Raw genomic sequence first — 21,493 nt, forward strand, 5'->3', positions numbered from 1 at the left:
TCGCAATTAATTGAAGCAAATTTCGGCAGACATGTAAACTGCATAAAATATGTGCAAGTAAAGTGCCCCGAGTAAAGTTGTTGGGCATGCTGTTAATGGAATTCCACCCACATCAAGACACATTTACATGTTTTGCGTCGTTTTCGATGGCTGGTGAACCCTTTAAATCCGGTCTTAAGCCAAATACCAGGAGGCCTGGTAGGCATCCACCTGTTTTATTTGTCTACATTATCCACTCTATTGGGTCCTGGGCCTCCAGCTGCTTGCAGTTACCTCAGTCACTCGATCCACTTAATCATCGCAAACGCACACAACTATGCACTTGCACTCGATGCTGATGCGATACGGAAATGAAGTTCTGGCTGCCTTCCTTTTTCGCCCGCCTCACTTACTATATGCTCCTTAAGTAGTGCCAGCTGCGATTGTTGCTGCTGCTCCTGGTCCTCATGCTGCGATAAGTCTCCTGGCTGACATCCAAATGTGGCCTGGCAGCCACGGATGATGGAAAAGAAACTCGGCAACTGAATAAGAGATTCCCCGGACATGTGTAGCCAAGCAAATACAATTACAGTGGGACCTGGGAAATGGGACCTCCTTAACCCACAAAGCAGACAATGCTTATGTAAACTTTGCCAAAACCACCTGAAAATGGTTAAAGCTTTATATGTTTTTTAAACTAATATGTGGTTATATTTCACTTGTATCTTAATTCCAACTCGTATGGCTATTTAGCTTTACCCAATTTCAACTGTAGCTTTATGCTGCTGCAGGCAACTTAAAAATGCTGGCTGTGGGCATGGATCTAAGCCAATTAAACGCAGTTTGTTGGCCAATTAAAATGTGGGCAAATGGGGGAAGGGGGAGGGGGGCTGAACCGGCTGTCGGGCCCAGGTCCAAACATATACGCAGTGTGCAGTGTGCAATGTGCATAATTGAATCGCAGGCATAGGCCATCTTTGTCTGTTGGGTGCCTCTCGCTCTCAATTATGCTGGCAGCGTCAACAGCATGAGATTGACTTAATTATGTCGCACAACAAAAACCCTCACACACACACACACACACACACACAGATAATCACGCACACACAGCGGGCCAAAAGAAAGGGGTAAAATAAACACGCTTGCCGCGCTGAGCGTTGATTATGCAACGAGGGGAGGAGCCAAAGAAGGAATTATAATTACAAAATATAAAGCAGGCACTTGAGACGCGTTGGCAGCCAGACAAGGATTCGGGACCAGGGATCGGCAGGACATGCAGACAACAGCGCTGGAGCGTAATCCTAGTTTGGTTAGTTTGCTCCTGCACCTGCCGTGTGGCGCTTAACGAGCGGGGCATCACCATGAAGCCATGATGGATGTAAACAGAAAATGGCAAAAAACGAAATATTCTAAATCCCCAACGAAGTTAGGATGCCCTGGCTTTAGCTTAAGCTTATGAATATTGATAGTTTCGAAAACTGCAGAGTGAGCTTCCTGAAAATTATTCCTGAATGATGGCACTGGCATATTTTGGGACAATCTCGCACCCTTTTTTTAAAAAGGCATTGGAGAAATGTTGGTCCAGTTTTTAACTTATTTTCTTCTTAAATCTCTTTGCCAATATATACAACTTTAAATTCACAAAACTTGGCAGAAGATTAATGCACAAATTAATTAAAATAACAAATTTCAAATTGCAAGTTATAAAGTATACCTTTTCTCCTAACTGACCTGTGTCTAATAACCTAATATGGTCGCTCAGCTTTTCAAAATACAGGGTATGTTTTCTGCACACTCAAAGCATTGCCAACTGTCGATCTATCAGCCGTAATTGCGTCTAATTGTAGGTGCCGCTCCCAAACGTCTCATTATGTCTTTTAGCCTGAATAGCACTGGGATTCCGCCGGGAGATGATCGTCCATGCAAATTCAAATTCCACTAACCACACGCACAAAAGCGGAGCGTGCCAGACAGAAATAACACGAATGAACTGAAGTGGGTGGTAAATGGCGGCTGTTCGGTGCTTATGGCTGTTAGGTGAGGGGGTAGTGGGTGGTGGATAGTGGGTGGCACTTGCATAACGCACCGTCTTCTGTTTTCTGTCAGGTGCACGTGGCTGCACCTGTACTTGCATAACTCAACTCGAACAGCGCCCCAGCACAAAGCTCTTAGTTGGGGTCAGGCTTTGCAATTATAATTGCATTCAACCCGAACTGAAACGCAAACTGGGAGCCAAAACAGTGCCAAATGCTATATGCAAAATGCAAAATGCTGGGGGGACTTGGCGAGCTACATGCGGCTGGCTGGGATGTCTAACTAATTTGGCATGGCATACTTTAAGGCGCGCTCACACTTTGAGCGACAAATTAACGCCGCGTTAATGGCACGCAAAGCCAACCGCCTCACCACCCCTCGTATCTTCCCTCCCTGTTAGGCAAAACACATTGAGTGCGAGTGAGACGGAGGGGCACTTCCGCCCACAGTGGTTACTGTGTGACTTCCGCTGCGCAGCGGAAACTGCGGTAACGCCCCTCGACATTCATATATGCTTGGATAAATCCACAGCTAAGCTCGCATTAATAGTTAACCATCAGAGTGAATAGTTTCATTTATCTCTATAGTTATCTCTATAGTAATGGTAAAGAGGTATTAGTGTTGCAACGTAAATTCACATAAAATGGCCAAGGTAATATATTGATTTGTATGGCCATAGCCTCTTGATGCAATAACTCCTAAGCTCAGCCAGATGGCTGCAGTTCAAGGATTTCACTTTCAGCACTCTTTTTTCGACCCGCGTTGTAAATCTAAATGGGGGAAAGTGACTGGTTGGGGAAACGGGCAGCATCTGCGCCAAGCGGAAAATTAGGCAACAACTCAGGCCCATTGAGTTATCACAGTCAGCGGAGGACGAGCCAAACGGATAGGGAAAAGCCGGATCGGAACACCAGGGCAGGGGATAGACCACTGGGAGGACTATTCAAAACGCCATTTGGTCCGCTCCTTGAACTGCACTCGAAATTCAGATCAGCACAAACGGCCTCGCTTCTCTGCTCCTCATTAGGCAATCAATTGGCAATCACCACTTGAGCGTATCGACAAGCCATTAAACAAGCGTTAACTCAGCCACTCACCGCCCTTCCGTATCTTGCAGATCATACGCGAACGCTTGCCGGATTATCCGGTGCGGAGCAGCCTGGTGTGGAACAGCTCGCCGGGCGCCCTGCTCACGCTGCCCACCTTCGCCGACAGCTCAAGGTTGGTCCCACCCATATGTCTTGTTATGCAACCTTGTAGCTCAATCGATTATAACCACCACACACACCCACCAACTTCAGGTACATGCCGTTTCTGCTGAACTCGATGGGTGCGGAGCCGCGTCACAACTACACGGCGGTTATCTACGTGCAGATTGGCGGCGCCCTGGGACCGAATGCAGCGCTCTACAAGCTAGTCAGGACCATCACGAAGAGCCAGTTCGTGGAGCGGGTATGTAAATACAGTGCAGTCGCATGGGAAAGATTGATGGAATACACACATTGCCCTTTAGATCCTTGTTCTTTGGGCAGCCGATCGGCCACTGCCGTTGAAGAAACGCTGGCCCCCCACCAGCCACATACCCTTGCACGTGATTTCCCTGGGGGGCAGCACGAGGAGTCAGGGTGCTGGACCCACAAGCCAGACGACTGAGGGACGACCGAGCATATCACAACGATTCCTGCCCTACGAAGAGATTCAGACGGATGCCGTTCTCTCCCTGGATGAAGATGCCATACTCAATACGGATGAACTGGACTTTGCCTACACGGTGTGGCGGGATTTTCCCGAGCGCATCGTTGGCTATCCGGCAAGAGCTCACTTCTGGGATGATTCCAAGGTAAACTGGCATATGGAAATTACTGAAAAACCTGATTACTGAAAAAACTTATTGCTATTATTACAGAACGCCTGGGGTTACACGTCCAAGTGGACGAACTACTATTCGATTGTGCTAACTGGGGCGGCCTTCTACCACCGCTACTACAACTACTTGTACACCAATTGGCTGTCGTTGCTGCTACTTAAGACTGTACAGCAGTCCTCCAACTGCGAGGACATCCTAATGAACCTGCTGGTCTCGCACGTGACCAGGAAGCCGCCTATCAAGGTGACGCAGCGCAAGGGCTACAAGGATCGGGAGACGGGTCGTTCGCCCTGGAACGATCCCGATCACTTCATCCAGCGCCAGAGCTGCTTGAATACCTTTGCGGCCGTGTTTGGGTAAGTTGAACTTCATGCTAAGCTACATGGAACTCCTATCTCATTATCCATCTCATTATCTATCGCATTATTAGTTTCCAAAATGCACTTTAAAGCAAGTTTCTATTTCATTTATATTTTTGCAGCTATATGCCGCTGATACGTTCCAATTTGCGCATGGATCCCATGCTGTATCGTGATCCAGTTTCCAATTTGCGCAAGAAATACCGCCAGATCGAGTTGGTCGGCAGCTAGCGATATGTGCATCCTGGCAACAGCTACAAGCGTTAAGAGTACTGAATACATATACACCACACAGCCACACCCACAGCTACACCAATACCCATACGAATACCAATACCCATACAGAGATACACGACAACACACACACACATAAGTTTAGAGGAAATGCTGTTTTTTGACGCTGGCCAAGCGATGCAAGGACTATGTTAATTATTATTAGTAGCGAAAAGATGAAACTTAGTTAGGAGCCAAAGGGCGCTTGTAAATGTATGTATGTGTACATCGGTGTAAGCATACGGCATCCTTTGCAATTATATATGCAATGTGTATATATATAGACATTAAATACGATTATGTGAATTAGCCTAGTTAACTGCAAGCGAAGCAAACGATTTTGCCATCTTTTTTGCTAATTACAAATTAGCTGCGCTTAGCAAATTTTCTATATGCATACATACATATGTAAATTGATATATGTCTAGAAACATAAGTAGCCGATTTTTGTACTGTGTGAGTTGAGTTTTGTATGTGTAAATGTTTGTATGTCCTTGTTGTAACTCTCCGTGTATAGTTAGTGATTTATCAATGTGAACGTGTATGCGCAAGGCACAGTCGTCTCATTTTCAGTTTTAAATTCCAACTTGAGGCTCCTCGAATTCCGTATATGAAACCAATCGACTGTATCTTCAGATAATCCGTGGCCATTATGGAACAGCAGCAGCAATCGACACTGAAACGAACTCCTTTCAGGCCATTCAGCAATAAGTGCACAAATCCGCAGAGGAGTAGCAATTAACTAATGCTAAGTTTATGGTTTAAGTAGCTTTCCATTTTCAATTTGTTATGTGCAATTTTTTATTTGGACACCTCAGTTTTTAATTCTTAACGTGGCCATTTACTGAAGTACGTAAATCAATTATCTATACGCAATCAACTTTTAACCACACGCGCATATCAAAAAAGGAGGCTTCTCTTGAGAGGAGCGTTTTTAGTTTTAGCAACCACAATTCTATACATATACTAGAACTAAAGTATATTTCTATAACTATTTTTTACAACAAATATACACGATTGCAAATGAATTCAATCTCTTTGCTTTTATAATTTCATTTTACTTTGTATTTACTTTTTCGCATTGTCAATTTCCAAGTGCGAAGGGCAATAAGAGCTGAAAGCAATAACTAAGCTTCAACATATCAAGTGAGTTTGGATTAACTAAAAGCATTTCAATATTTGCGCAACCATTCTTACTTCTTAAAAATATTTGTACAGCCAAGCCATTAATAATCTGGCTTTATTTGCTGCATCTATCCAAAGATAACTGAAAACACATTCTTATGGGTTGACTGAATTATTGGACTGCTATTTATGTTTATCCTGGCCAGAGAAGTGGTTCTTAGGAACTATACTGCATACTTAGCGGGCAATCGATTTATGCCCAGACTCTCGAAACTCGAAACTGGAAACTCTTGACTGCCAAACGGCGAAATTGTTTAGCATTTATCAGTCGAATATGCTTATCGGCAATATGAATACATACGAATATGAATGGGAATCGGAATCGAAGCTGGGCGAATGTCAAAACTCGACTGTGCCAGCTCGCAGACGGAATCGAAAGGACGGACAGAGACGACAAATGCAATGAAATGTTCCCTATCAGCATGCACATAAATCAAACATTTCAAACAAACATTTTTGCCGTTGACTACGAATAATAATAATCAAAAATGCCAGTTATATGGATATGGATATGGATATGCATATTCGGAATGTGTGTGGCCCAAGGCGAAGGATATGCACAAAACACACCCGCACACACACATATATAAGACACTCATACATACATACACTGCGACATATACATACGTATACATATAGGCAACTGGAAAGTTGAAACCGAATCAGATTCAGATCAAATTTTGTACAGTGCGTTTTATTTTTTGTATCTGCGTGTAAAGGATTTTTGTATTATAACTCGTATATACTTGTATTTGAGTATTTATATTTGACACGACAAAAACCAGGTAAACAAAGACACAAGAACAGACAATTGCACTTTTTATACAGATTTAAAAACAAACTATACATAGTGAAAGATCTAATCCAAGACAAAAGCAAACCAAAACCAAAAACCAACAAACAATACAAAACAACTTGACCAAAAATATTAAAAAGGCTCCTTGATCCCGCCCCGCCCACACAAATACGAAATGAAAACAAAAACGGAGAAAAAAGGCCAAACACAAACACGTAAAATGCCATTTATTAATTAAAATAAAATAGTTATTGCATCCAGCGAAATGGTAATTAAATTTATTGCATTAACATTAACATGAAGCGGCCCAGCAATGAGAAAGAAAAACCGGATAACCGGAAAACCCAACCAATCTTAATAAAATGAGAAAAGGTCAACTACGAATATGGATGTTGTGATACTATTGAAAAATGCATGTGCTCTCATTTGAATAAATGAACCTTAAACCCTTTCCTCCACTTTCCCTGTACCGGCATTTACCCATTTCCGCACATTTTTTCATTTATTTCATTTGCGTTATAGGGATAATTGTGCATAATCAATTATTTTGCCACATTTAACTGGGCAAGCCATGTGTAAAAATTACAAGGAGAATATTCATTCCTCTATTTGTATTTCGATGGGATGCGGATGTTCAATACAATTAAATACATTCCATCAAATGCTGATTCAAGCTTTGCATAAATAACAGAACACCAAATGGGAGAAACTAAAACATTGTAAAGTTAATTGAATTTTAAAGATGTGAATTCTGTTAAATTGGCTAACTAGATGAAAACTACATGTTAGAAATATTAAAAATATCTATATATTCATCATCCCAACTACATACAAAAACCCAACTGCTTATCAGTAGCCACCATTAAGACGATTTGCATAGAAAGGCTTGACAAAAACGACAATAAAATGTGAAGAAAATGTTTTTGGAAAATGCAACGATACGAAACTCTATCATTTACCATTCTTACTGCATTTTACCAAACTATATCTACCGAAATATCATTTTGTAGAGCTCAAACTAGTAATATCTGTGTAATGGCAGTGCTTCGTGAAAAACATATCTGAGCTTAAGATAGATACTCTGAAATTTATTCACACATCTGGCCCATCGGCTTAATGCAAACTGCCCATTAATTCAGTTTAAATCATTGCAAACAGGACTGTCTCTTGGCAAATGAAATTATATTTCTGTACATTTTCATTGGCAAATACGAGGTGATTGGCATGATGCACAAAAAGTAATGTAAACGCAAACCATTCATAAAAAAATATTTATTTATACCCTGCCCATTTGTTTGTCCAAGATAAATAATAATTTAAATTTGTACAGAAACCATAAGAAATCCGTGTTGAACAGCCATTAAATGTAAACCAATATATATAGTGAATGTGCTTAATACTATTGCCTAGTAATGATTGTTAAAGCTTAAGACATAACATACACCCACACCCAGAGCAACAACACACCACATAACAACACTCACATGAACAAATGTAAATTACATAAATAAACCCATGGAAGCGAAAACGCAGTAAGCCTAAACCATACATTATTGGCAAACATTGCAGCAGAAATATTATATATATGTATCTATATATATAAAAAACAACAAATGTGATTTTTGAATAAAAATTAAACTGAAACTCGAAACATTGTGTATCTCTCATGGAAATAAAGCTGCTAATGCGTTTTCAATTTAGCAAGGTGCCACAGGATTGCCCATCTAAACACATTTGTGTTAAAGTTTGCCCAAGGAATTAGCGGCAAACTTTTTAGCGTGCTGAAAATTTCGTTGCCGTAAAATGCGTCGCCATGTTTCTGGTTTGCCAAACTAAGAGGAAAAACTTCATTTATGTACGTATACATAGCACTCTGAACTCTAAGCTGCTCTGGAAAATTATTAAATTGCACTGCCTTCTCATGTCTGCAATGAAATTTCGCGGTTTGTATGCCTTTTTGCAGCCCGATGACGAAGCACTTACCAAATGAATTATTTCAGAGTCGGTTTCCCATAATTAAATCCATTATAGAATGCTTTTAGCATCAATTTAACTGGGAAATTGTGCTTTTGAGACTGTAGCATGGGGTTTTTAAGTGAACCAGTATCAATAATTCCAATTTATCACTTATTTTTATCACAATAGTTTTAATAACTTATAGACACACGTTAATCGTTGGTAAATATCTAAAAAAAAATCTGAACTAAAACAATTTTCGGGAAATTCCTTGCTCATAGTGGTTGGTTGGTTTAAAACTCAGCTGTATTTATTGGATCCATTCTCCAGTGCTTCCTTCACCACATGGGGCTAACATTTTTTGCAGGGTTTAATTTAGCAGCACACAGGCGACCCCTGGCGGCGGTCACTTGCTTCCGCCAGGATGCCGTGCTGTTGACATTGCCAAGGTTGTTGTTGCATGTTGCTGATGTCGCAGTTGCAGCTGCAACTACAACACTCTGTGTGCGTGAGTGTGAGTGAATGATGCTTTAGGCAGGCAACAAAGAAACCGCCAGAGTGCCACGCCCCGGCAACAACCCACTACCCCTGAAAATGCGCCCCAAAACAAAAAAAATCTAGCATACTTACATGGGACCACCTAAAAGTAGGCAACACATATGCTAGTTTCTTTTTGCAGCTGCAATATTTTGCATTAATTAGAAAGTGGGCCATGTTCCGGTCCCCTTTCACCGCCTCCACCCTACTAAATCCCCCACCCCCTCCGCTCCGCCCGTTAAGTACTACCAACTTGTGTGTGCGGTTAGGGGCATAAAGAAAATGGCTGCCGCTGTTCGCCATTCGCGTTGTTTGTCTGCAGAGCCGTTAAATTAGGCTTAAAGCAACCGACGGCACAGGCAACTTCTGTGCATTGTTTTGTTAAATACTTTACTTAAATGGCCCACTGCCTGTTTGCTTTTTGTAGTTCCTGCTAATTACGTAATACCCGCGGCCCAGTACAGTGTTTTTCGCAGCTCCAATTTATGTTTCAAATACTTTCGCTGTTTATTAAAGGAGCTGCATGTCACACGCCTTTCTAATTAACAAATAACTCGCACAATTTGCTTTTAATATTTTTAGTTTTAATGGTGTACTGTTTATACAAATCAGGTAGCTGCAACACGATTTTGCTGGCAATTGCCACTTGTGCACCCACTGCGTATGCGTAACAAAATGCACTTAAAATGTTTGAATTTTAAAAATATTTGTGCTAATGAAATCAAAGGCCAGCCCGAAAAGTCAGGAATTTATTTAATTTCTGTCCAAAAGTGTATGTCAAACCGGGGCTCAACTAATGGGATTTATCCATGAAAAAAATGCATGCATAAATTCATCGCACAAATGTCTGGTCAAATTCTATCACAAGTGTTTACGACTCGTTAACTAAACGATTTCGTACACAAACGTGCAACAAATATTTGCAGAGATACGCCAAAAGCAACAACGACGACATCTGATGCTATTGTTTAGCAAAAATATGAAAATATGCAACACAATTTGAATCGGTGAAGCAGTCAACCTCCGACATAGTATCAGCAGGACCAGAAACAGAAGCCATAGCAATCAGGCAGCAACCCACATCCCTCACATTTTTCATCTCGGAAAATTGTGAAGAGGAAATTGGGGGAAATATACGCAGCTTGCTCTGGCAGAAAACTAAAAACTTTGCCAGGCATTTTGTACATACATACATATATATATATATATACAGAAATGTGGAGCAACAAGAAACAATTGGCTTTTATTGAAGTAAAATTTAATAAAGAAGTTTTCAATATGTTTTGGCAATATGTAAACAATCAACTCGGCTCCAAAAATCATAAATATTTTCATTACGACAATGCAACAAAGGCCAAACTTTCGGCGACTTGAGTGTTTCTGCCTCTAGTGTCCTTGTTGTTGCTATTTTTCTACTTCGAGTGCAGCTGCCAAAATTTCTCAATATGCACTGCACAAATATTTGTATAAATTTCAGTACAATTTGTGTTTTCATTAAAGGTCTTCGCTTACAAGTGTTGACTGCACGATTTGTGTCAAACGTTTTTCTGACGAATTTATTGGACGAAGGCAAAAATATTATCAGCACTTAAATGTCACCACAATCTGTAGCCTTTGGTCGGCAAACAGCTTGAACCGAAGGCAAAGTAGAGAAAAGTTGGCTGGGAAAAGGGAAGTCCAATTGAATTCCAGGTGGTGAAATGGAAGTTGGAATTTATAGGGCCCCGAGAAAAATTTGGTAATCTGAATTGATTTACACCATTGGTAGGAACATTTCCATGAGCATGGTTTGGATTTTTAAATGCCTCAGTCTATAACCACCTAGATTTAGTTTCAATCTTAATTTGAAAATTTATAACAGCATGCTATTCATAGGAATTTCGCATCCCCTGATATGATTTATAATACGTATAGACGGGCAATTACCAAAAATTCACCTGCCATGCCTATGCCGTCAGCCTTAACCGGGTTTTTCCCGGCACTCGGCCAGGCTAATTTGTTTAGAGCCAACTTGACCACACACACACACAAATACATCTGCATATGGGACAAACTAGGCCGACATTGCCATTTATAATAATTGAACAGCGACCCGCACAAAACCAAACTGCGAACCGCCAACGTTCGCTGGCATAAATTGATTAACTTCCTATTGACCAGGCCAAAAGGTATGCGGGGGCGTCGGGGAAAAGGCGGGGGACACGGCCACGCCAGTGGAGCGAACATTTAAATGTGCACTTTGTGCTCTATAATTAACCGAAAATTATGTGCGTCGCTCTAGCTAAACCATATTAAGTGTAACACTTTGAAATTTCCATTATTTTCTTAATTGTATTTTGTTTTCGAGGTTTTTGAGATCTACGATCTAGATCGCATAAGATATCTAATGAATAATTGAACCTTTGGCCAGTACAATTTATGCAGTAAATTTGTGTTAGAACGAGCTAATTATTTTGGCCAGTGCATTTTTGTACGTCCAGCAGATTGGAGGCTTGTGGGGGCGATATTGTGCTGGTAATCCGCGTAGGTCTACAAACAAATTACGATTTAAACTAATTAAAATACATAAATGTGGGGACGTGATGCTGGAACACTCGCAGCTCTCCTCCAACTCGCTCATCCAAGTTAATTGCGGCCATTCCGGCACAGGGCATCCAGCGATCCACCGCCCAACTCCACAGACCGGAACTCCGCAACGGCGAGCAGAGTCACCGACTCTCTGGCAAACTAACAACGACGAGGGATTGGGACTCGTACTTGGAATCGGAATCGGATCCATTTCATCCCATTCCATGCCATGGCATTCAGTCACCACCGGCAACAGCATGTTGGGCAAGTGGGGAAATTACGGCAGCATTATGGTACATTATCTGCTGCAGACCCCAAAAATCCAGCGACAACTTCATTCGCCGCAGGAGGGAGTGAGATGGCACGCGGGCGGGAAAGGGAGAGAGAGTTGTGAAGCAGAGAAAAATTTATGTTTGACATTAACAGCAGTGCGGAATTCAATGAAAAACAAGAACGAGGGAGGGTCGTGAAGTTGCGTCTCATTAAAATAGTTGATAAAATGTTGTTATCATTTGCTAAAGTTATAAAATCGATAGTATGTATAACTAACACTGGGTTTTTTTAGAAACTGTAGATAAATCTAATCTCATTATTGTTTTAGTTTGCTGAAAAAGACTTCCCAAAGAATATGCCAGAATGCTGACCAATTTGAGCGTATAATATAGACTGCCCAAGACAATTTAATTAATTGATCACATGTGAGATGAATTCAGTCCGATTCTGCGAAATGCCGAGGCACAACCTATGCCTCACTGAGTGGCACACTGTTTAATGAGTAATTAGTTTATATGATGAAAGTGATGAAATGTTAAAAACCCTGTAGAAATTTAAGGAAACAATGCTAGATACCAAACTATAGCTCTTCTATCCGCCGATCCACCCTCGTTGGAACTTAATTGTGGGCATTCGAGAGGGCCGCCTCATGGGTTTTAGGGTCCAGATCGACATATAGTTGAGCTCCGTTACCATGGCTGTATAAACAACCTCCCCAACGCGCCGCTGCTTTCCACACTCATTTCGTTGCTGAATGGAATGGATGGCATGTTGGTGGTGTCGCTGGTGTTTTGATCTATGGATGCATGAATGATTCGCTGCGCACCGCAGCAGCAACAGCAACAACGGCGTAATGACACCAGAAAACAATTGAAATAATTTTAGCAGAAATTTTTGTTAGCTCACCGACCCAGGGCAGCTAACTTTATTCGTGGTGTGTGTGCTTGACCATTTTTTTTTTGTGTGCCTCAGTTTTCATTTCAACTCCAAGCGGACGAAAAGTTGCAGCGAAAAAATCGAAATTTCTGTGAAATTATATATATATATATTGTGGTCGAAAAAACCGCTTAAAAAAGGCGTACGATAATTAATAAATGCGCTTAAATGCGCCATGAACTATGCAAAAGTTATGTGCTAAAAGTGAGAGTTCATAAGTGAGCATTGCAACTGGCAATCATGTGGAATGCATTAAGGATTCAACAGATTTTGCGGCTACTCCCGATTCTGCTTCACCTGTCGCCGTTCTGTTCGGCCCAACAGACTCACATTAAGTTGGAGCAGGGCGATCTCATTGGGGTGAGGACATGCCATTTTGGAACTTAATTACCTTAAAGTGCTACAACTGGATCTTTGCTTCCAGCTCAAGGTCTTTCCGGATGGGACACGTGGCGCTGTCTACGCCTTCTTGGGCATTCCCTACGCCCAGGCTCCCCTCAACGAACTACGATTTGCTGTAAGTGATAGAAGAACCTAAATCATATGTTTTGTAGGACATCAAATTATAAGAAAAATCTTTAATTGACTCTTATTTCGTAAATTAGTCGTAAATTTTACTACTCGTATTTGTTTTTAAAATCGTTGAACAGTAATTAGAGTTAAATTAAGTTCTTTTTAATTAGCCCATATTTGATTTCCAACAGTTTAAATGAAATATTTCCATTTGCAGCCCGCCAAGCCGAGCTCCAGTTTCAATCGCACCCTCCAGGCCACCACCATGCAGCCCCTATGTCCGCAGCTCGCGAACACCATCTACGACGAGAGCTCCGATGGCGGCGTGCCGAGATCAGTGAGCACCGACGAGGACTGCCTGTACCTGAACATTTGGACGCCGGAGTCGGGGATGCGGTATGGCAAGCTGCCCGTAGTGGTCATTGTCACGGGTGAGGAGTTCGCCTACGACTGGCCCAGAAATCGCATCAATGGCTTGGATCTCGCTGGAGAGGGCATTGTGGTGGTCAGTGTCCAGTACCGAAATAATATCTACGGATGGCTGAGTCTGGGCGAACAGCACCGTAATGTGCCTGGCAATTATGGACTTAGTGATGTTCAGATGGCACTGCGTTGGATTCAAAGGAATGCAGATGCCTTTGGCGGCAATCCAGATCACATTACTCTCCTGGGGCATGGGAGTGGAGGAGCCCCTCTGGCACTGGTTGCTACGCTGGAGGATTCCAGCTTAGTAAAACAGCTGGTGCTCATGTCACCAGGTCCTATTATGCGTGCCTTGGGCCAGAGTCACCAAAAGCGGATAGTGGAAACTGGTCAGGTGCTGGTACAGAAATTGGGCTGCCAATTTGAGGAGGCCCAACGTCGCCAGTTGATGGGTTGTCTTAGGCGCAAGAGCCGGGAGGACTTGCTCCGTGCCTACGAAAGCGTCTATAACCATGGCAACGGAAGCTCCCAGCTGGGAGTAATTCTACCTGAAGGTTTGCCACTCGAACAACGGCTTCGTAACAAAACATTGCCCCCCGTACTTCTGGGCATCACCTCCAACGAAGGAGCCTTCCTGCAGGACTATTGGCTGGATGTGGCCAGGGAGGGTCAGGTGGCGCTTCATAGGTACATCAATCACACATTGTTGCCAAGTGTGATGCGAGCACTGGAGTCGGTGGGTGAGGAGAGCTCCTCCCAACTGGCGGCCATTAGATGGAGGTACTTCAATGGCAAAGGAGATGGAGTCAGTCACTTGCTGACTGGAATGCAACGCTTACTCTCGGAATCGCTCTATGAGTTACCCTTCTCACGACTCTTGGAGCTTCTGAATGGAACCATTAGCTATGCCTACGTATTCGACCAATCCCACTCCATGGACATGCGAGGCAAACGGAATCTTTTCGGGGGAGCCTCCCACAGCTCAGATCTGCCACTTCTGCTAGGTCCGAGTCTGTTCCAGCAGATAGCTCGTCGCAGATTTAGTGGCGAAGAGGAGCAGCTTTGTCGGAAAATAAGAGGCGCCTTTGCGAACTTCATTAAAAATGGCAACCCCACACCGGGGCGGATTTACGACGGATGGTTACCCTATAACAAGGAGAACCCATTCGTTTATAGCTTGGGAGAACAAGCAAAGACCCCGCAGACAGGATCAGTGGATGAAGCCGAGGTGGATAAGCTACTTAAAGGGGAGACAGAAGCCCAAGGACTAGATAGAAGCTTATCGCGTACCAACCGCCACGATACCTATAGAGCAGCACCCTCCAATTCATACAGGGCCAGCAATCAACTGGACTCGGGTTACTCCAATCACTTGCAAAAGGTTTACGGCTTCTGGCAGGTGCTAATGCCCTTGGAACGGGAGGATGACTTGAGGGGAGGAGGAGCTCTGGGCCAGCGAGTACGGCTCTTAGAGGCGAGTGCCGATGCAGCACGCTACCGCCAGGGATTCTATGCAATGCTGGGGCTAGTATGCCTGCTCCTTGCCTGCCTGTGCCTGTGCGTTTATCTTCTCAAAAGAGACCCGAATGCAATGCGAAGACGCAGTGCGTCCTCGACTTCAGATTGCTACAGCTTATGACATAAGTGGTTTCGTTGGACGACCATCTTTGGGGGCCGCAAGGACGAGGTACCATCGACCTCGGGCATTGCTAATGTCGAGTCCTGGCGCAAAGGTGGTCGTGCAACGAAACGGGAGCAGGATGGAAGCGGAGCAGCTGAGTCTGGAGTCGGGGAAGGTAATCTTGAGGGGGACCGACGAGACCAGGTCCTCAACAAACAGCGGACAAGACGTCCACGTCAGTTGCAGCCGTACGATTACAAGATTACCTACCCTGTTGGAGGAGCAGGAGTTGGAGCAGGATTCGGAACAGGATCAGCAGAAGGTGTTAGAAATGGAGCAGGAACAAGAGGTGGAACGGGTCCGGGAATTGGAGGTACACTTGGAACTGTTGAGGAACTCCTGGACCCTGTCGCCGGCAAATTCGAGCCGAGTGTGGCTGTTAGGAACTGGCAGTACCAGTTGACTTGTGATAAGTTCTAAATGCAACCAAAAATGTTCATTGTAGTTTTGTATGTGTACTTTTAACTTAAATGTTTACACTTCTCCGTGATTAAATAAACCAACATTTTACACGTTTAATGTATGTTTATTTAATAAAATTTCAGTTTATACTTAAACAAATTAACAAATTTTCGTCAGCAACTCGAAGGCACCAGTACCGTTCCGCACCGGGAGGCCAACCATCAGCCGACTCGACGGTGAGCTAAGCTCATCCGCTCTGCCAAATCCAGCGGCGCTCTTGAGGAACTGCAAGCTGGACTCGAAGGACATCTGCTGCAGGGGCGATGAGGAGTGCTCCATGCCCTTTCGCGACAACGGCTGAAAGGTGCCGTCGAAAGTCATGTAGTCGGCAATGAGCGACAAGTGCCGCCGATCTACAGTAATTCCGTACACCTTGAACACATTGCTAACTTCCTTAACGATCACTTGGGACGCTGCTTCGATGCCGTACGTCCTCGCAATCGCGTGGATGTCGTTGGAGTATAGGCGGTTCAGATCAAGAATCTTGTTGTGCTGGAACATCTCGCCAATGTTGATGCCGTCGGTCTTGAGGAGCTGTTCATCATCGGTGCCCTTGTAGATAATAGCTCGCTTGATGTGCTGCACCTGGTGAACCACACTCTTGCCCGCCAACTCCCGTATAATGGAGGTTAGATCGGGCTTCTGGTACCGCACACTCAGATTCAACTTCACCTGGCACCACAAATGGTTCTCCTTGTCGTAGGTATACCCTTTGACCATATCGTTGCTTAGCAACCTCTCCACCGCTTTGTCATCGCCATCATTATCATTAGCATCCTGACCCTTTTCCTCGTCGTCCTCATCCTCCGCCTCTTCGTCATCGGCTGAAAATCAGTTGTAAGTATTAAAACTTATAGGAATATTAAACACTTTTAGCATACCATTGGCATCATGGAGTTCTTCAACGTCATCTGGATCATCGTAGTCCTTCTCGTCGGTTTTTCGTTGCTTCAGCTTTACTCCAGTTGCATCGTCATCATCCTTTATAAACAGGATATATTTATTTCCAAATGTCTATTTGGTAATCACTCAACTTACATTGTCGTCTGATGAATCGTCATCATTAGCCTTCGCTTTAGAACGGCCCACTTCATCGGCGTTGTCCAAATCATTATCATCTTCTTTATCGCCGTCCTTTTTATCGTCTATTACAACTCTGAAATTGAAAAAGGAATATTACTAAAAGAATTCCATGGGCAAGAATACAGTTGTCTTACATTTTCGTTGTTTTAGAAGCACTTGATATCTTTAAAATGGCGCGAATCAATTGTTTAAAGAAGGTCTGGTGCATGTATTTTATTATGTGCTTGGGTCGCACACCATAGTCCTCCTTATAAACCTCCCTGGGTAGGAATTGGAAGCGCATATCATACTCATAGGCTCGCTCCGGCTCCAGGGTCAAACCAGTGCTAACATGAACGGCTATATGAGGAAACGTTCATTATTGTATACGGCTACTATATATATATATGTACTCACACTCCAAAAGGTTTGCCAGCGTCACTGAATTTAGATTTATGCGCAGCTTTTCAGCCTGATGCTGATGACCAGGCTTTATGGGAATATCCATAGAAGGCGTTTTGATGTTTGATGAGGCCAGCATGAGGATTTCTCGTAGTCGAGGAATACCCAGAGTCACGTTCATTTCACCACGACCCGCAAAATGGAAAGTGTTCAGTGTCATCTGAGTCGAGGGTTCTCCTATCGATTGGGCTGCTATAAGACCTACTGGTTCACCTGGCGAGGCCAGCGACTTAATTGTCTTTACTCGCATAATATCGGCTATAGTCTCCTTAAGTGCTGGCTTCCTTTTAGCATAATCATTAATAAGTTTCCGCGTCCTTTCTGACACACTGCCGTAGTAAAGATCCTGCTTGTAGACAGCTACCGTGGGATCCGGGCAACGGGCGTACTTCTTGCGATATAAGGCCTTGTCCTCTGCATCGGCCTTTTTCCATAACTTAAGGAGGCCCTCATCAAAGCGCCGACGTCCCGTTTTGGTATTAATCTCATTGGGTCGCTTCACCTCCACCTCCTCGCGGAGCTCCTCGGAAAAATGAGTGAAGGCGGCACGTAGCTTAGTTGGCTTTTTCTTTTGCCAGCTGCGGATGTGCTTCTCGTGGCGCTGGACCTTGGCCAGCTGTTCCTCGTCCTTCATCAATTGAAGATGAGTGGGCCGTAGAATTGCCGTGGCGTTTTGGGTAAGGAAGTCAGCACAAAACTTATCGTTGAAAAATTTGGACTTCAGAATGTCTAAACCATCCTCGCCATACAGGAACTGAACCACACTATTGTCACTGTCGCGTACAGTGAGATCATAATGTACACTTAGGCCCTCCAGATGCTTAATAAGACAGCGCTGGAGATAACCGGAACGCGATGTTTTTACAGCAGTATCAATGAGACCCTACAAGTTTAAAAAGGTAAATAAATGCTTGTTAACCCATTTTTTAAAATCATTTTCCACTTACTTCACGACCAGCCATGCAATGGAAGAAAAAGTCCTGCGGCTGAATGCCGGTCATAAAGCGTCCATCGATAAAACCTCCAGACTTGGGCGATGTTTCGAAGGAAGTAAAGCTGGGCAGAGACTTGCCGGATATCATCAGAGGCGGTCGCTTTCCCTCTAACTCAATTTGTCCGAGCAGACAGGAAATTTGCATAGTGTTCACCATCGATCCCTTCGCGCCAGATAGAACCATCAATTGCAGATTGTTTGATGGGAACTTGGTGATCAGACCTCCGGGCAAACAAGTACTAAAACCAGAAATTAGGTTAAATTTGACACCTCTTTGGCTTTGACTAAACTCACCTATTAATGTCATTTGTGTAGCCATCTAAAAGTGATTTGTATTTACGATCCAAAAGCACTCGGAACTTTGAATCCTTCACATATGCCGCTTCCATTTTCTCAACCAGCTCATCGTGCGCCGGTTCATCTTCCAATTCTAGAGCAGCAGATACTGCACTGTTTCCCACATTGCGACACTCGCGAATAATCTTTCTTCTCTTACGATCTGCTTCGCCGGTAACAAGAATATCCTTGACACCCAAAGTAAAACCTTCTAGCTGTAGAAAGAAGGTGAATACTTTCGTGAAAGCCGTGAGCAGTTGAGTGGACACATCGCCGCCGTACAGCTCATACATGCAGTGAATCAATCCAAAAGTGGTGGCTCCATACTGCTGTTTATCCAGAACACCAACAAGAAGTTCGCCGTTTCTGATTTGCACTTGACTTTCACTTAGCTCGTTACCTTCAGGATTTGTGCCACAAATCGACGGTCGCGGACGGGACGCGTTCCAATTCTGAAATGCCACAGATGTGAGTTAGGCAAGAGGAATAAAATGTACTTTAAAAAATAATTACCTTTCCAGCAATCTTGGCAAATGAATCCAGATTAATTCGCTCGTATCCCTCAGGAATTATGTTTATAATAATGGTGGACAAAACCTGCTTTCCAGACCAAAGCATAGCTGGCTTTAAAATAGTCGGTGGCAGCAGCTTGATATCCTTCTTATGTTGAGATAGTCCCTGGTAAACCAATTGCTGGTAGTCTTCACGATTGAAGAATCGTCCACGAATCGAAAGTTTTACACCCGAAATCACGTGATCCTGAATGAGTCCACCTAACGGTGTGCCGTCCTTGGGCACCAAATAGTTGCTGGCCACATTCACAAGGTTGTAAGCCTCCGCCCTCGCCACCTCACTCTGCGGATAGTGGGCATTCATTTCATCACCGTCAAAATCGGCGTTGTATGCTTTGCAGTTCGAGTAGTGCAGGCGGAAAGTCTTTTCGCCGTGCAGGATGCGAGCCTTGTGTCCCATAATCGATGGCTTATGCAGCGAGGGCTGTCGGTTAAGCAGTAGGACATCGCCGTTGAGAACGTGCCGATGAACGATCTTAACACCATCCTTTGGATTCGACAAAAGCAGCTTGGCCAAACTCTCTCGCTTGGAAGCGTTGTCTGCCGGTATATATGTTGTGAATCCGTTCTTGTCCTGTATGTAGTTGGCTCCGGGATGCACGTCCGGACCGTTCATTACCATTTTGCGCAGCTCTGTAACATTCCATTCGGTCACGGGAACGGGATACGACAGTTTCTTCGCGAATATATCAGGGATACCGATCTCATCTACGTTTATATTGGGATCCGGGGTAATAACGGTTCGTGCGGCGTAATTTACACGTTTTCCCATCATGTGGCTACGAATGAGACCACTCTTCTTCTCAATGATTTGCTTCAGACCTTCACCAGATTTCATTTCCCGCGACATATTCACATCGAGGAGCACATCCACCGACATCTGAAGAGCCAACCAAGCCGCATACAATTTCTCATGGGCTGTGTCGCCTTTTAGGGTCTGATAGGCGGCCTTAGCTTCGTCTGTCAGCTTCTCTTGGCCGCCCTTCATGTACTTAAGAACCACATTCAATACATGGTTGTTTTCAATGATGTTAATGTAGATGTCCGTTTGGGGATTTCCCTTCAGCATGTCACCGACCATGTTCAGTGGTCGAGCGCGCGGCGGCGTTACCGGAATCGTGTCCATGAAAAACAGATCCACCGGCGATCTATCGCCCTGAGTCAAATCCGTGTTGCTCAGCCCCAAAACAGGCACTAGAAGCTTTAATAGATCAGGGTAATTTGCGTATATCTGGCGCAGATAACGACGGCATTCGTCTGCAAAGATCACTTTATTCTGGCCACTGGTTTCTGCGCCCGTACCAACGCTAAAGATGGAAAACAAGGGATGTTAAATTAGAAAATCTATGGTAATGCGTTGGACTCCTTACCGTTCTTTAATATCTGCCAAAGTCACGTAAAATACCAGCCTGCGATGCATATAACGCACGAAACGCATAGACTTGTTACAGTGCCTGCACTTCTTTCCCAGTCGCTGCAGTGCCGCATGCGTAATGGCCGTGCGCAGAGAGCAACTCGTTTTGGTGGAGTTGCTGGAATTCTTCCCATTGTTTTCCAACAGACTATACATGGCAGCAATGTGTGGGTGCACCATATCGCCGTTTTTAAGGGCCACCAGTTCGTCGCTGTTTTGGCACACTATTTCTGACTTAAAGAGTTCCAACTCCTGGGCCTCGATTATGTAGCCCGCGTCGATTAGGCGCAGCTGTAGCATGATTATCTCACATTCGTGATCTGCAATATCGGAGCAATTAGCATCTTATGGTAAGTAAAAGTGATTTAGTGGTTACCCTTCATCTGGAGCTTGTAGCAATGCAAACAGAAAATGCAGAGAAGTCGCTGCACAATCTTGATGAAGAAGGGATTGTAGACGGGCGTGCCCAGCTCGATGTGGCCCATGTGGCCCGGGCAGTCCTGCAACTTAAGACACGTCCCACAGGGATCCATGCACTTGCCGTAGGAGCCCATTCGTATGTCGTACAGACCACCAGGTATCGCGTGTCCCAGTGCATCGAACGTGATGCCTGTGATCACCTTCACCACGCTCAGTTTGCGTATCTCCTGGTCCGTAAACACGGCGAACTCCAAGTCCGAGGGGAACATGTGCACGTCCATCGCCCGCTTAGAACCCATTTTGCCTTATTTAAGCCACGATTTCTATAAAAACTAGACAAAAAATTAAGCGCAACAGGCGCGCACGTGTGTGGCTTATTAGAGGTGAAACC

At 44.0% G+C, this 21,493-nt stretch overlaps 3 protein-coding genes across 4 annotated transcripts in view; 2 read left to right on the forward strand and 1 right to left on the reverse strand.

Moving 5' to 3' along the window:
* The window catches only part of LOC6530398 (exostosin-1), a 60,940-nt gene extending 55,400 nt beyond the window's left edge, over nt 1-5,540 (forward strand). For both annotated transcript variants that reach the window (XM_039372605.1, XM_002091288.3), the window contains 5 exons: nt 3,131-3,234; nt 3,315-3,465; nt 3,527-3,853; nt 3,920-4,236; nt 4,362-5,540. In XM_039372605.1, coding sequence (XP_039228539.1) covers nt 3,131-3,234; nt 3,315-3,465; nt 3,527-3,853; nt 3,920-4,236; nt 4,362-4,470 — 1,008 coding nt within the window. In that variant the 3' untranslated portion in view covers nt 4,471-5,540. The remainder of the gene's footprint in view (nt 1-3,130; nt 3,235-3,314; nt 3,466-3,526; nt 3,854-3,919; nt 4,237-4,361) is intronic.
* Nucleotides 5,541-9,300: 3,760 nt separating this feature from the next.
* On the forward strand, nt 9,301-15,899 carry LOC6530401 (cocaine esterase). The gene is made up of 3 exons (XM_002091291.3): nt 9,301-13,123; nt 13,188-13,280; nt 13,494-15,899. Exons 1-3 carry the CDS (start codon nt 13,004-13,006, stop codon nt 15,336-15,338), a joined length of 2,058 nt encoding a protein of 685 aa, XP_002091327.2. The 5' UTR covers nt 9,301-13,003; the 3' UTR covers nt 15,339-15,899.
* Nucleotides 15,820-21,493, reverse strand: LOC6530402 (DNA-directed RNA polymerase I subunit RPA1). Its single transcript, XM_002091292.4, has 10 exons — nt 21,059-21,493; nt 20,639-21,002; nt 19,210-20,575; nt 18,655-19,148; nt 18,314-18,599; nt 17,322-18,249; nt 17,060-17,264; nt 16,881-16,998; nt 16,724-16,823; nt 15,820-16,666 (listed from the first exon to the last, which is right to left on the reverse strand). The coding sequence occupies exons 1-10, from the start codon at nt 21,399-21,401 to the stop codon at nt 15,942-15,944; spliced, it is 4,929 nt and encodes a 1,642-aa protein (XP_002091328.1). The 5' UTR covers nt 21,402-21,493; the 3' UTR covers nt 15,820-15,941.

Source organism: Drosophila yakuba, chromosome 2R, assembly GCF_016746365.2.
Source record: "Drosophila yakuba strain Tai18E2 chromosome 2R, Prin_Dyak_Tai18E2_2.1, whole genome shotgun sequence".
NCBI classification, from domain to species: Eukaryota; Metazoa; Arthropoda; class Insecta; order Diptera; family Drosophilidae; genus Drosophila; species Drosophila yakuba.